This window comes from Caretta caretta, chromosome 11 (genome assembly GCF_965140235.1).
Source record: "Caretta caretta isolate rCarCar2 chromosome 11, rCarCar1.hap1, whole genome shotgun sequence".
Lineage (NCBI taxonomy): Eukaryota > Metazoa > Chordata > Testudines > Cheloniidae > Caretta > Caretta caretta.
The window spans coordinates 56,258,882-56,275,758 of NC_134216.1; the positions used below are offsets into that span (position 1 = coordinate 56,258,882).

General features: G+C 41.2%; 1 protein-coding gene across 5 annotated transcripts in view; it reads right to left on the bottom strand.

Annotated features, from left to right (window-relative positions):
* Window positions 1-16,877, bottom strand: part of DNAH7 (dynein axonemal heavy chain 7) — a 285,097-nt gene that overhangs the window by 43,267 nt on the left and 224,953 nt on the right. For all 5 annotated transcript variants that reach the window (XM_048868445.2, XM_075118030.1, XM_075118029.1 and 2 more), the window contains 4 exons: window positions 12,493-12,647; window positions 11,399-11,589; window positions 6,052-6,185; window positions 5,187-5,522 (listed from right to left, as the gene is read on the bottom strand). In XM_048868445.2, the coding sequence (XP_048724402.1) occupies window positions 5,187-5,522; window positions 6,052-6,185; window positions 11,399-11,589; window positions 12,493-12,647 (816 nt within the window). The remainder of the gene's footprint in view (window positions 1-5,186; window positions 5,523-6,051; window positions 6,186-11,398; window positions 11,590-12,492; window positions 12,648-16,877) is intronic.

The following is a 16,877-nucleotide window of genomic DNA, read 5'->3' on the forward strand; positions in this document are numbered from 1 at the left end:
AGAAGATCCCAGGTTTGGAGATGCAGATAGAAACTATGGCTATGTTTCAAAAAGGGATTTGAGCAGATGATGGAGGAAAGGCGAGAGGAAGCTGAAGACATGCAAATACATGCTGGCCCAGAGAACTGTGAGGGTAGACTGCTAGACTAAGAAAGCAGGATCTGATTTGGATATAGAGAGAGACCTCTTTAATATTTTTAATGAAATAAATATTAATGGGACTGTGTGTTATTGTGGGGTATTTTCCCAGATATTTATTGGACAACAAGTGCTACTAATAATGGTAGGGCCCAGATATTCCTAGGTGTGATAGCCTACAGATTTCTTCCCCAAATAGTCACCAAACCAACTAGAGGTGATGCTATTTTAGATGTAGTACTGGTAAGCAGTGAGGACCTCCTAGAAGAACTGATTAAAAAGGACAACACCCTTCCCCCTTGGCTCCTGACTGGAACTGGGTGGCACAATGACAGAGTCCCTTCCCTCCTGGCATGATAGAGGGGCAGCCGGGCCAAATATAAGTGAGTGGCTTCATGACCTGGAACACAGGATCACAACGCTACTCAAATTTGGCCCATTATTCTTGCTTGCCCCACACCCCCACTTCTGCTATACTCCCCATGGCTATACTCACCAGACCTATTAGGAAATAAAGAAGTATAGAAGTGATTAAAAGCTAGAGAAGGAGGTTAAGTGTAGTCACTAGTGAGTGCATATAAAGGCGTGGCTACTGGATGGAATCAACTGTGATTGCATATTGAAGAGAGTATATAGAGTTATGAACAGTTGGGAGAACTTCGTTTGCTAGAATCTAAAAATTCATTAAAGGTGGAAAGGGTATCTGCTAATTTGTTTCTATAGAAAGTTGTATAGTTCATTTAGCTGTTATGGGACTTGGTGAATAAAGGAAGGTAATATAATTGATGCCAATCAACATGGGTTTAAGGAAAATAGATCCTGTCAAACTAACTTATTTTTTGGGGTGGTGGTGGGGTTTACATGTTTGGTTGATAAAGCTAACAGTATTGATGTAATAATCTTATACTTCTGTAATGGTTTTAACTTAGTACTGCATGACATTTTGATTAAAAAACTAGTACAATATAAAATCAACAACATATTAAATGGATTAAAATCTGGCTAACTAAAAGGTCTCAAAATGTAATTGTAAATGGGGAATCATCATCTAGTTCACGGATTTCTAGTGGGGCCCTTGTATTTCACATTTTTTTAATCAATGCCGTGGGAGAACCCATAGAATCATCACTTATAAAGTTTGCCGATGACCTAAAGTTTGGGGGAGTGATAAATAATGAAGAGGACAGGTCATTGATATAGAGCAATCTGGATTGCTTAGAAAGAAGGGCACACACAAACAATATGCATTTCAATATGGCTAAAATATAAATGTATACACTAGGATCAAAGAATGTAGGTCAGACCTACAAAATGGGGGGCTCTATCCTGGGAAGCAGTGATGAAGATTTGGAGGTCATGTTGGATAATCAACTGAACATAAGCTCTTCATATGACACTGTAGCCCAAATGGCTAATGCAATCTTTGGTTGCATAAACAGGGGAATCTCAAGTATGAGTAAAGAGGCATGTCTGTATTTGGCATTGGTGTGACAGCTGTTTGAATACTGTGTCCACAATTAGAGAAGGATGTTGATAAATTGGAGCTTGTTCAGAGAGCCACAAGAATGACTAAAGGATTAGAAAACATGCTCCATACTGGTAGAATCAAGGAGCTCAATCTATTTATTTTAACAAAGAGACGATTAAGAGGTGTGTTGATGCCACTCTGTACATACCTACATGGCGAACAGATATTTGATAATAGGCTCTTCAATTTAGCAGACCAAGGTACAGTAAGATGCAATGGCTGGAATTTGATGCTAGACCAATTCAGACTGGAAATAGGTGTAATTATTAACAGGGAGGGTAATTAGCCATTGGAACAATTTACTAAGTCATGACAGATTCTCCATCACTTGCAACTTTTAAATCAAGATTGGATTTTTTTCTTAAAAATATCTGTGACAGATTGCAACTACATGCAATATCTTTGGTGACTATTGTGATAGGGTCGGGCCAGATGGCTACAGGAGAGTAATAGAAGGCAGATATATTAGCCCCAGGTTAAGTAGGTCCCTTTTCCCTGGGTAAGGTATCAGGAAAGGTTCCAGAACAATCAGGAACCTTCTGGAGACAATTAAGACAGACAGGCTGATTAGAACACCTGCAGCCAACCAAAAAGCTGTTAGAATCAATTAAGGCAGGCTAATCGGGGCACCTGGGTTTAAAAAGGAGCTCACTTCAGTTTGTGGTGTGCGTCTGAAGAGCTGGGAGCAAGAGGCACTCGGAGCTGAGAGTGAGAACACGGACTGTTGGAGAACTGAGAAGTACAAGCATTATCAGACACCAGGAGGAAGGTCCTATGGTGAGAATAAAGAAGGTGTTGGGAGGAGGCCATGGGGAAGTAGCCCAGGGAGTTGTAGCTGTCACACAGCTGTTCCAGGAGGCACTCTAGACAGCTGCATTCCACAGGGCCCTGGGCTGGAACCTGGAGTAGAGGGCGGGCCCAGGTTCCCCCCAAACCTCCCAACTCCTAGTCAGACACAGGAGGAGTCGACCTGGACTGTGAATTCAGAAAAACGGCCAAGCTGAGGGCTGCTGTGAAGCTCCAAGGCGAGCAAATCTGCCAATAAGCGCAAGACCTACCAAGGTAGAAGAAGAACTTTGTCACACCACATTGTATTATGTTTATGAACAGTTTATGTATGATTGTATTGTATTTCATGGAGAAGGGTTACTGCAGTTCCCACAGGAACTAAAAAACAGTATGCAGTGGGTGATTAATGCAAGTCACTAAGGCGAAACAACTCCAGAGACATTCCATCCCTGGGGCTGGTTTGCATGTATTTGTTTTGGAGTAAAAGGATGAGTTTGAACTGAGTCATGGCCTTCTTTCTGAGCCAGCAAACAGACAAGACTTTCTGTCCAATGAAGGCCACAACCCCTGCAGAAGGTTTCGAAAGACTTTGGCCTATTAGAGCCACATAAGACTAATGGACAACTCCTAGTACGTTTATGTGTGTTTAAATCTGTTTTTCATATGTTTTCTCTGTCATGCTTTTACTTTTAGAATATATGTGCTTGGTTAGAAAGAGCTGTGTGGTAACTTTTAATTAATGTCAATATGTTGTTCATAGCCCTTGGAGAGAAAGCAAAGTACAGGTGCTGGCCTTTTTGCAGACTGGCTTGCTGGGGATATGACCGTGTAAGGCAGAGAGTTAAGCAACCTTAAAAGAAGGGAGTGGGACAAAGGTTATGGCTAGAGACGTGAGACTTGGTGGGAACTCCCGGTGTGGACTATGAAGGGAGGAATACAGTTGCAGTTACCCTAAAACTGTGACATGCTCTTACTCAAAGAGAACTATTTGGGAGGAGTCTATGGCCTGTGCTATACAAGAGGTCAGAACAGATTATCACAGTGGTCCCTTCGGGCGTTGGAATTTATTCATCTTATTTTTCAGGCTTCACAGTGTTGAATTAGTGTTTACTAAACAACTGATTTTCATTCTAATTGTAGTAAATGAGAAAACTACTGATCCACACTACAATGATTACCAAACATAAATGTACAGTCCCTTCTTTTGACACCGATCTGTGGAGTATTGCAGGTTGGCTTCTAAGTGGATGACACAGAAGCTGGGTATACTCTAAGTGTCACTTGCTTTATTTACACATATAAAGAAGTCCTTAAAATGATCAAACAGCATTCAGGGCAATCTGTCTTTCCAGGAATCTCAGCTCAACACCAATGGCCAATTCCTAGGGAGCAATTTTGCCTCAGGAATGGACTCTAATCATAGCCTAAGTTAAACAAAAAACTTTCCTGATGCTCTCACAGGTCCCTTTCTCCTGAAGTTGCCTCTACACCAAACTTTGCATACCCCCAAAACTAACTAGAATTGCACATCTTCTCATGAATTAAAACTTGCTTGCACACTACGAAAAAAGAACTTGGAACACAATGTAACAACACCCCATGGTAAACCTTGCCACAACAGTATAAATTGATCTGATGCAACATGCCTAAAGTTGAAGGGAATGATGGAAAATGAGCAACTGAATGGACTGAAATAATTAAAACGGACTTTTCCAATGTAAGATATAAGCATCATCAAAAGCTATTAAGCAGCAAGATAGAGTAGATCACAGGTCACTTCAAAGAATGCAGGAAATTGCTTTCTTCAAGAACAAATGGGCCACGGAATGAGAATTTATCTGTTGATGTGAAAGAGCAGACATTGATGAATTACCATCTTAAAAATATTCTTAACATTTTGGCCATATGTAATTTGACATAGAGGGCTAGAGTTTTGACTAGCCTAATAAGAACATAGGCTTGCACATGGCTTAGGACCCCCTGCAAGTTTGCCAGGCATGAGTGGGAGAGCAAGCTGCATCCCAAAAAGTGATGAAGTAAATTATCTGCTCACTTGCTATCTGCAAGCAAAACTGTGAGTCACCATTCCTCTCCAGAGCTACTCTTGGGGCAGCTGCAGCTCCACTATCTGTGAGGAGTATATTTTGGCTGCAGCTGAGGGACTAGCCCAATGTGTGGATTTCACTGGTGTGATGCACTGGAAGCACGTGTGCAACCCTCTACTGGTAACTGCAGGTGTATAACAGAGCAGTAAACCTATTATTATTAGTTACATATTGCCAAAAATTTGCAGGGTACTTTACAGAGATCTACAGGTTCTATCCAAAACTGGGTTAAAATCTAAAAAAAGACAAGACACACACAGCTGGTAAAAGGGATACAGCATGAAAGCGAAGTGACTGGCCAATTACTGTGTGTCTTGCATGTATCTTTTTAGTTCCACACAGGACCAGAAATAGTAATAAATAAAATAAGAAATAATATAAAAAATAACACTTACTAGCATATTGTACCCTATTTATACCTGTAAAGAACTTGTCCTCAAGGAAAGTTGATAAGAATATATGGACCCTTCTGCTTGATTCAAGAGTACCAAACAATATTCCAAGAGTAATTATAAATACAATATACTTTGGAGAAATGTCTGTGACTCCTTCTTGAGTAACAATGAAAGCCAATTACCATACTTTTTTTTTTTAATTAAGTGAGAATGGAGAATTATCTTTCTTACCTTGTTTGTAACTCTTCCGATTTCTCTGAATTATCTATAGACATGACAAAAAGGTTAATAAACCACGAAAGAGAATACTGGTACATTGGCTCAATGTTGGCTAGATCAGCAATTGAAAAAAACAGGATTGACGAATGAATAGCAATAGGACGGTAACCCATCCGGGTAGTATCAATCTTTTTTTCTGTCTCTTCGGCTATAGCTTGCTTCTCAGAAATCTCATTAGCCAGAACTTTGGAAGAAGACAATATCTTAATGGCAGTTTCATCCTCTAAAATATTTCCTTCTGAAGCTGAGAGAACTTCTAAAATCTTGTCTTCTATTTCTTTTAGTTGCCTAAAATAAAATACAAAATTTTCATATAGAAAATGTGTAGGTGTTGTCCACTAAAGTGTACAATGTGTACAACACATGCAATGTGTATTCAAGATATGTAACCTGAGTATTAAAGACCTATTTTTGTTCTTACAATTTTTTTTAAAAATTAAGCTATTTTCTAAATACCTGTGGTCATACAGGGCTCACTTATTCTTCTTACAAAGCAAAATGACTCCAAGGGAATGCAGTGTACAGTAGGTATAGTATAGCCAGCCTTCCTCCAACTTTGCATACTTCATGCTCTGCCTTCATGTGGAAAAGGATCCGTGCACACCCACCAAGTACAGGCCAGACCAAAAATGGCCCACAGTGAAGATTCATTTCTAAAAACATCAGGCAGGAGAACAAGTAGCAACCTTTGCCCCCAGCTCCTGCTCTCCCCAAAACTTGTTAAGACTCCTCAGAAAACAAAGCAACCAAGGGGACATTCAAAAACAGCGTTGAAGGACAAGGGGTAGAGTCCCCAGCAAAATAAGTTTTTTGATACCTTTTATTCTGAGCTCCTTGCAAGATTAGGGCTTGCTTTTCTTCTTCAAGATCTGGTCTCTCTCTTGCTACTACAATTCCAAGAAGCTGATCTTGCATTCCTTCTGGAGTTATCATGAAGTTCAGTAAGGTTACCTGTAAATGAAAGGTGTTACAAAGCACAACACAATTAGGGACAGATCAAATTAAAATATTGTTCCTCTTCCATGCTCAGGAAGTCTGCAAAAGACCAAGCAAAGCTGAAAACAGATGATTCGGACGGCAGAAAAATTGAGGCTGAGGTTCTACAGTCCTCTGTGCTATGGAGTTTTTGTCCCATAATTACGATCAGTAAGAAAGAAAAGGTCCATCTTCTCTGTGAATTTTCTTTTTCTTTCCTCCCTCCAACACAATATGGCATTCCCCAGTTCCATAGGAAATGGAAGCAGACAAAAAACTCTGGCACTCAGTCTGGGCTTGCCCCTCAAAAAAGAACTCTCCAGAGTGATAAGCTTTCAAAGTTGAAAAAATACTAATTATAAAAAAGGTTAAAAAGTGCTATTCAACTCAAATCATTTGCAATACAGCCTGGACAAGAAATTTAAGGATGTCCTAGAAGAACATGCTATTCTTCCAAATTACTTAACATGCAAGCAATAGCCAGAAAAACTATGGACATAATGCTCCGAGGGAGTGTTCTCAAAAAAAAAAAATCACAGATAAGACAGAATTTTCCCTTCTTCATCCCCTCCCCTCCGCTTCACAGAGGAAAGCAGAAACCCTAGGAAGGGAGGAGGGATTCAACTATGCATAATTTGGATAGAAATGTAAGGGTTCCAACAATCTAACAAATTTTGCATCTACAAAGGAGAGGCTGTTGACAGTCACCTTCTGAAAAAGTGTCACTAGAAGACCACATAGTGCAGATCTCATTTTAAGATGTATGTGATATCTCTACCCATTAAATCACTGCTCCTTTCACAAAATGAGTGATAATATGCTAGGGAGGAGTTATATCCAAGGTTTTGAATACCTGTACTATACTCACCTCTATGCACTTGATGGCCCCATTCACATCCAATTTATGCCCTTCATTAACCAGAATGATAATACCACTTCCTACCATATGGTTATCTTGAGAAAGAAATCCTTATCATTGTCTACCATGCCTTGATAGAATATGCCTAATTGAGGTTCCATAGAGAGCATGCCAAGCTCCAAAATCCAAGTGGTTGAGCAGATGGCAAATAGACAAGATATTGAAACACAGGAGAGGGGCATACTGACTGCAGGAGGCTAGAAATATGTTTTTTATAATTTCTTGCAGCATACAGGGCAAGATCATGACAGGAATCTGCAAACCACTGGAAGACTGATGAGCGTGGTGGTCTTATGATATCAGTTATGTAATGGTGTTTAGAGATTTCCTTTGGTTTCTTACAGTGCAATACACATGTAAGGTACCATATATCTCCAGTTACACTCACCTATCAGAATGTGAAATTAAACCTCCTTTGATCTTTGAGAGACAATACTGAAATTATGGATTTCAGTATTGTTAGTTTATTTTAATTTTTGAGAAAGGATAAACTTGTCCTTGGGATACGAAAAGAGTTCTATTGAGTATTCATCTTAGATTATTTCAAGACCAATGTTTTTTTTACTCCCAGAGGAGGGCCTACCCAGAAGCTCCCTTCCAAGAAAGGAGATATCTTCACACTTGTGAACACAAAGTCAAGAGGAGTTTTTAAATTGGATAATAATCTCTCAAGTGGGAAGAGGGAAAGATATCTTGAGAACCCTGAGAAATGTTATGTACTTCAAAGGAGTGTACTGAACAATGTGCCAGACAAGAATGGACTTTTTGGACAAAGTGTCAAGTGATTTACGTGGGGAATCTCCAGGTGGATGTGAATGCAAATTCCCCACCTCCGGTTATGGAAAAAGCCAGCCTTTTGAAGTTACACACTGAGGAGAGGACCATTATCTGTTGATTACCTGTTCCTTGACTCTCAAGATCAAAGGCCTAAGCTGTATGAAGGAAAGACTAACCCATTCATGGGTGTTCTGTTTCTGAATCTGAAATAGTTATGAGCTTGTAAACCACAGGAAAAACCCAGTTGTGGGTTCTGAAGGGCTGATACCTACCAGAGCCCAAGGCCAGAGTCAGGGTAAGGTATTTAGCATTTGTGTAGGTTCTTTTATTGTTTTTAGTATGTTTTTTCTGTAATGCTTTCACCTTAAGAATAACATGCTTGCTTTGTGGTAACTCATAGCTGCTGGCAATTCTTGCTTGTAGCCTTCAAAGAGAAAGTAAAGTGCACACGGCCGTTTGAGAGTCTGGTTTGGGGGGACTATATCACAGTGAGGCCAGGAAACTTTGCAGTCTAGAAAACCCCTGGTCCGGAGGAAGAGGGATGTTGGTCTCTGTTCAAGAGAGGTGACAGCTGAGGAGATGAGGGCCTAGAGGGGTGCCCTTGGTGGACCACAAGGAGGAAATACCACTGAAGTTGCCCTGAACTGTGACAGCTGACTTTCAGAGGATGGCCTACCTTGAAGCTCCTTTCCAAGAAAGGAAATCTTTTCAGACTTGTGAAACCCCAAGTTAAGAATTCAAGAGTTTCTGAATTTGATAATTTTCCGGAGGAGCCCAGCCTGAGTCTTCTGACTCTCAGAAATGGCTACACTGGTCTTGTTCTAATGTTTAATCTTGATGCTGGTCCCTGAAGGAGTAACAGTTTTAAAGGGAACATCTAGTGAGGTAGGATAGCCTGAAGTTTCTCTCACTGGAAGGAGGAAGGGCCTTCTTTCCTCCATGGCTTCTTAGACTGCTTTATCCCTATGCTCCCTAAAGTGCTTACCAACAGAATATTTGGAAGGATGTTGTCAGAAGCAACTGATCTCCAGAGTCTTCCATGCTGCTACATAGAGACTTTTGAACGTACAGAAAATCTTACATCAAGTGCAGCACTGGTCCTGAAAGAAGCTGCTACAGAAATATAGTTCAAAGTAGATTTTATGTGGGTTTTTCCACAAAATTGTTCCAGTGGCCTCCCATTCAAGATAAGTCCTACAAAATAAGAGGGTGCCACCAATAATATGATGGCTGAGGCCACTTCATTCAAGTTTTGTTTAAGTGATGATTCTATTCTCCTGGGATATTAATTCTCTGCAGCTTTACATCAAGCCCCTCCCAGGCCACCTTGCCAGGAGACTTTCCCTGCTTTAGCAGGCCATGTTCTATCTAGCTAGAGTCTTTTTCTCCCTGGTATCTCAGGGTCCTCAGCAGGAACCTTCATGCTCTCTGCAGCCTTCTCCAGGCCTTTGCTGAAACTCTCTCTGATGTCTCAGCATCAAGCTTGCCAGCCTGGAGTCTTTTAAGCCCCTCCCAGTGACTTGGAACTCCAGCTAAGCTGTTTAATGAAAGTCCACCTCTTCCAGGGTATACTTGTCCAAAAAGACAAACGCAAAAACCCCACAGAGTCTTTGCCTCAGCCCCTCCATCCTGAGGATTTAGTCTGTCTTCAACTCAGACATTAGTTTTTAGCCCTTCGTGGGCTCATTTTTTCAGCCTCTCCCCATCGACTCCTTGGGTCACTGCCTGCTCTTTTCCTGAGCAGACCCTTCCAGAATTTTCTTCCTGGAGTCTTCATTCTCTCCCCCACAACCTTCTTCCCCCAGAGAAAGAGTACCTTTGCTTCATCCTGTTGGAAAGATAAGATGACCTAGGGAATCTTTTTCTACTGCATTTTTCCACAGCAGCGAGTCTCGGAACCTGGGTCTACAGACTTGAACAGGTGTGTACACTCTAGAAATTCAAGCTCGGGCTGGAGTTCAGGCCAGCCACCTTGTGGCAGAGAACTTTCATCTCTCTCCCCTACTCCTTGACAATACAAGGCCAGATATGAGAGAGATGAGGAGGGTGTTCAGAGTCAATTACCCAAGAGTGGTAACTCTCTGTGTATGGAATCACTGAAATCTGGAGATGAACAGGTAAATATGATCAATTGTTGACACAAGTGATAGTGTGTAAAAGATTTATATATAACCAAAGTTGTACAAATGAAGGCCATTACTGAACACAGGGAAAGGTGGGGGTTTTTTTGGTATTAGATATAGGACTCGAGTCTCCACTTCATTACATGAGTTTGATGCTGGTATAACTCCATTAAAATCAACAGAGTTCAACTACTATAAAACTGGTGCACACAACCGAGATTCAGGCCTGAAGCATTGTCGTCTCATTTAACTTGGTATGATACATGTATCAGATTTTTAAACTTTTTCTCATGCAATTCATTTCTAAATGTATATGTGGCATAATAGTTTTTGCTTTTGGATGCTTTCTTATATTTCATTTTTGGTTTTTAACTTGTACCTAATTGTTTTATCTTTGATTAAAAAAAATCAATGTCTGGGTGCTTTGAGGTGTAATAAAGCGAACAGAGGTTCTTTATTTTCATTAATTTCTTTTTCTACCCTTTCTTTCTATGTCAGTGCTCCTTGTCAGTTGGAAGTTAAGTTATTGTTCCATTCTGCTGATTTTCAAATTAGTTTAGAGACAAATTTCAGATCTAATTTTCAGGGCTTCATGCTCTAATAGAAGCAACATTCAGCCTAAATATATGTTTGAGCCACTAACATACACATTTTTTAAAAAGTAACAGTGAATAAAAAGTTTAATAGAGCTCTTGAGTAACTGCGAGGAGCAAGAAAACACTAACTTTATTCTATGGAGCAGGACCTCTACCTCTGCTGCCTAACTTGCAACAACCACAATAACTCACTTAGTTCCTTATAGTTTGATTCACAAGGGAAGTCAGGTGTGAGTGGTGAAAGCTACTGTTATCACATTATAAAAACCTGGAAAAACTATATGGTGGAAACAGGAATAATTTTGTCACTTCTCTGTAAATTTGTATTCTTGTATATACCCAAGGCACAAAGCCTGGCACTGCTTGAAGTCCTGCCAACAGCAGTCGCCATGGAACCAACTCTCTAGAAGATTTTAGAAGCCCAATTTGTAGCCTGTATGGGCATGGGGCTCCAAACTCCCAACAGATATTTCTATGCTGAAAAGCAACTCAGTAAAATTGGAACAAAAAGTAATGGATTGGGGAGGAAGTTAAATACCAGAAATTAATGTTTAGATTAAATTCTTCAAAGTATGAATGACTGTTTTGTGAAACAGTAATGGTTTGTCAACTCTAATATCAGCAGTTAGAGATTACTCAGAGATTATGACAATATTTTCAAAAAAAGTGAAGGAAAACAACAACTTAGATATGAGGAACTCTTTTCTATCTGCAGCCTACAGGGGAAGTATTGTTAATATTAAAACAAAACACATTAATTTTCAAATCTCTCACCTTAACAGATGTTTCAGGAAGATAGTGTGGGTTTCTCAGCTTGGTTGTAATATAAAAGCGAAAGTCAGGAGCATATTCGATGGTGGAGTCCCCAAGACGGATGCATATACTACCAGACTGCTTAAATGTCTGTTTGAGTAGAAGTGGTTCTAGGATAGGGTCCAGTTCTTCTCCAACATTTTCCAGCAGCACTTGAACACAACAATAACTAGATTTTGATTCATTTTCTTGGCAAGAGATATCTCTGTTAAATGTGTACTTACGATGTGCCACAATACAAATATGGATCTAAAAGGATGTGGTAGAAATATGGTAAAACTTTCTTAAATACATTTTTTAAAAGTTCAAGGAAGTTTATATTTGCTTTGTGATATTTATCAAGTTTGAATAGGGCAGTGAAGATTCTCTGAACTGTAGTATTGCTTGAGTATGCTAGCGTTAGGCTGGGATTTTCAAAGGGTCCTAAAAGAATTATTGAATGTCAATGGCATTGGGGCTCCTAATCCCAATTTTGAAATCAATTTTTGTTCCCCCTACAAGGAAATAAGGAATTAAAGGATATATGAGTTGTTTCTTTACTTGTAGTTAAACTTTTCATTGAAAATAACAATCTAAATAACTCAAATAGTTAACTGTAAGTAATGATTTTCTGATTCATTTACCTTGGATCAGATATGGTATATAAGAATGTCAGTAAAAGTACTATACTGAATACTATCTATTCGTAAAATAAGCATAGCCATACAGGAACAGACAATTTGACAGATAGTGTGTTATACATTCTTTGGAAGGTAAAAGTAGAATTATTGTAACATGAAAACAAGTAAATGGCAAAATCTCAAACAATTAAAAGAGCCAAATTAAAGAGAGGATTTCAAATTGATATTGGTGATGAAAAATCTCACAACCTGCTGTGACTTCAATTACTAAAGATCTAATTTGATTAACTATCAATAAACAATGAGGGATAACAAAATCTCCCTTTTTCTATGAATCTGACAATATTTGGTACTCGTATCATCCTTATTTTTGAGTTAATTGTGCCCTCTCCAGGTTTTTTCAGAAATCTACATTTTCATTATTCAATCGCTTACCAGGAGTGCCGAACTGAATGCAGTTTTCCAGTGTTCTCACAAATTCAGGGTCACTGAGTTTAATTATGTGCAAACTATTGGTTTTTTCCATATTCTTTATCCATTTGTTTGCTTGGCCCTGGGGATCTATCATCAGAGGCCATCTTCTTGCATTTCTGGAGGAAAAAAATTGAGATAACTAAACTTTCAGAACTAGATTATATACCCTTAAAATGTTTACCATATGCTTGACTTTAATGCAGTTTACTTTATGGTGCCATTTAAACAGAACCTTCTAATCTATTCTATAAAATACTTAGGGACAAATTCTGCCTTCAGATGCTCGTGTGAGAGTCCCACTGACTTGAACAGACACTTTGATCACAAATATTATTAAAATATTTCAAGAAGCATACTTAGAATAAAGTTTCATTAATTTTACAAATCTTTTAAGTTTAAAGATCTATACTGTACTTGTAGCATTTTGAACAGCTATAATATATTTGTGATACAAATGACTTGGAAATTTCTAATGAATGAACTCAGTTTTCCACCAAAGATAGATTTTACATCTAAGATAACAGAAATGAAGCAAACAGAATGAGGAGTTCTTGTGGTACCTTAGAGACTAACAAATTTATTTGAGCATAAGCTTTCTTGGGCTAAAGCCCACATCATCAGATGCATGCAGTGGAAAATACAGTAGGAAGATATATATATACAGAGAACATGAAAAAATGGGGGTTGCCATACCAACTCTAATGAGAGTAATCAATTAAGGTGGGCTATTATCAGCAGGCGAAAGAAAACTTTTGAAGTGATAATCAGGATGGCCCATTTCAAACATTTTTTCATGTTCTCTGTATATATATATCTTCTACTGTATTTTCCACTGCATGCATCTGATGAAGTGGGCTTTAGCCCACGAAAACTTATGCTCAAGTAAATTTGTTAGTCTCGCGGGTGCCACAAGAAATCCTTGTTCTTTTTGCTGATACAGACTAACACAGCTACCACTCTGAGAAATGAAGCAGATAGTCAAGCAAATTCAGACTTAGCACAAGTGGGTACAACTCTTGAATTTGAGCTGTTATCTCAAGGGTATAGCGGCCATGCTTTAAAACTTTTGAATTTTGCCTTACATAAACGAGATAACCTTCAAACAGCATTTGCAGTATTCCCTATATGATTTAGGTAAATTATTTAGATATGTAAGTAATTACATCACTGTAATTCTCACATAAAAAACCCACCCCACTCAAACAACATCTTTCCTGTAACATTTTGATTGGCTACTAAAACCTAACATTTTGGCACTGCCATACAGTTCTAAACTTGATTCCTCCCATCCCAAGACCTATATTGGCAGCCCAGTCAACCATGAGCTGGGAATTTGAGCATGAGTGGAGGAACGAGTTTTTTTTAGTTTGCTCTTGAACAACCCCAAAGAGTCAACGGGAGAAATGCCACTCCCCCACCACCCACACTCCACCTCTGTCTCAGTAGTGGGGATGTTTGATAGGATTGGCAGGAGATATACAACCTCTAGTGTCCTGAGAGGAGTGGGGAGGGATGACAGGCTACTCTGGATCCTTCCTCTGTCTCCCTGCTACCCAGAATACACAGTAAGAGCATGCCTGCTCAAGGAACAACAGCAGAGAAGGAAGAATGGTTTCTCTGCCTCTCTCTGCCACCCATTGGCTAGGCCGAAAAGAAAGAGGAGAGTTGATTGTCTCTCACACCCTATCCCCTTCTTGCATGTGAAGCCCTCAGAGCATGTAGCATCCATTCTCCTGCTCCAGCCCTACCATGGAGGCCTAGTTTCCAAGATGCTGTGGGTCTGGCCAATTACCAGTTTTGGGGATCAAGAAGCAATTTTTCCCTCGAGACAAGATTGAGAAGTTGTCCCGTGGGTTTTTCACCTTCCTCGCAGCATCATGAGTTTGATGTGGCTGCACTCAGAGGGTATGTCTACACTACGAAATTAGGTCAAATTTATAAAAGTCGTTTTTTTAGAAATCGTTTTTATATATTCGAGTGTGTGTGTCCCCACAGAAAATGCTCTAAGTGCATTAAGTGCATTAACTCGGCGGAGTGCTTCCATAGTACCGAGGCAAGCGTCGACTTCCGGAGTGTTGCACTGTGGGTAGCTATCCCACAGTTCCCGCAGTCTCCGCTACCCATTGGAATTCTGGGTTGAGATCCCAATGCCTGATGGGGCTAAAACATTGTCGTGGGTGGTTCTGGGTACATATCGTCAGGCCTCCGTTCCCTCCCTCCCTCCGTGAAAGCAGCAGCAGACAATCGTTTCGCGCCTTTTTTCTTGAGTTACCTGTGCAGATACCATACCACAGCAAGCATGGAGCCCGCTCAGGTAACCATCACCGTATGTCTCCTGGGTGCTGGCAGACGTGGTACTGCATTGCTACACAGCGGCAGCAACCCTTGCCTTGTGGCAGCAGACGGTGCAGTAGGACTGGTAGCCATCATCGTCATGTCCGAGGTGCTCCTGGCCACGTCGGCCAGGAGCGCCTGGGCAGACATGGGTGCAGGGACTACATTAGAAGTGACTTGACCAGGTCATTCTCTTTAGTCCTGCAGTCAGTCCTATTGAACCATCTTATGGTGAGCAGGCAGACGATACGGATTGCTAGCAGTCCTACTGTACCATCTTCTGCCAGGCAGGCAAGAGATGAGGATGGCTAGCAGTCCTACTGCATCTTCTGCCAAGCAGCCATGAGATGTGGATGGCTTGCAGTCCTTCTGCACCGTCTGCTGCCAGTCAAAGATGTAAAAGATAGATGGAGTGGATCAAAACAAGAAATAGACCAGATTTGTTTTGTACTCATTTGCTTCCCCCCATCCCCCGTCTAAGGGACTCATTCCTCTAGGTCACACTGCAGTCACTCACAGAGAAGGTGCAGCGAGGTAAATCTAGCCATGTGTCAATCAGAGGCCAGACCAACCTGCTTGTTCCAATAAGAACAATTACTTAGGTGCACCATTTCTTATTGGAACCCTCCGTGAAGTCCTGCCTGAAATACTCATTGATGTAAAGCCACCCCCTTTGTTGATTTTAATTCCCTGTAAGCCAACCCTGTAAGCCATGTCGTCAGTCGCTCCTCCCTCCGTCAGAGCAATGGCAGACAATCGTTCCGTGCCTTTTTTCTGTGCGGACGCCATACCAAGGCAAGCATGGAGGCCGTTCAGCTCACTTTGGCAGTTAGGAGCACATTAAACACCACCCGCATTATCCAGCAGTATATGCAGCACCAGAACCTGGCAGAGCGATACCGGGCGAGGAGGCAACGTCAGCGCGGTCACGTGAGTGATCAGGACATGGACACAGATTTCTCTCAAAGCATGGGCCCTGCCAGTGCATGCATCATGGTGCTAATGGGGCAGGTTCATGCTGTGGAACGCCGATTCTGGGCTCGGGAAACAAGCACAGACTGGTGGGACCGCATAGTGTTGCAGGTCTGGGACGATTCCCAGTGGCTGCGAAACTTTCGCATGTGTAAGGGCACTTTCATGGAACTTTGTGACTTGCTTTCCCCTGCCCTGAGGCGCATGAATACCAAGATGAGAGCAGCCCTCACAGTTGAGAAGCGAGTGGTGATAGCCCTGTGGAAGCTTGCAACGCCAGACAGCTACCGGTCAGTTGGGAATCAATTTGGAGTGGGCAAATCTACTGTGGGGGCTGCTGTGATGCAAGTAGCCCACGCAATCAAAGATCTGCTGATATCAAGGGTAGTGAGTCTGGGAAATGTGCAGGTCATAGTGGATGGCTTTGCTGCAATGGGATTCCCTAACTGTGGTGGGGCCATAGACGGAACCCATATCCCTATCTTGGCACCGGAGCACCAAGCCGGCGAGTACATAAACCGCAAGGGGTACTTTTCGATAGTGCTGCAAGCTCTGGTGGATCACACGGGACATTTCACCAACATCAACGTGGGATGGCCAGGAAAGGTACATGACGCTCGCATCTTCAGGAACTCTGGTCTGTTCCAAAAGCTGCAGGAAGGGACTTTATTCCCAGACCAGAAAATAACTGTTGGGGATTTTGAAATGCCTATAGTTATCCTTGGGGACCCAACCTACCCCTTAATGCCATGGCTCATGAAGCCGTACACAGGCAGCCTGGACAGTAGTCAGGAGCTGTTCAACTACAGGCTGAGCAAGTGCAGAATGGTGGTAGAATGTGCATTTGGAAGTTTAAAGGCACGCTGGCGTAGTTTACTGACTCGCTTAGACCTCAGCCAAACCAATATTCCCACTGTTATTACTGCTTGCTGTGCGCTCCACAATATCTGTGAGAGTAAGGGGGAGGTTTATGGCGGGGTGGGAGGTTGAGGCAAATTGTCTGGCTGCTGGTTACGCACAGCCAGACACCAGGGTGGTTA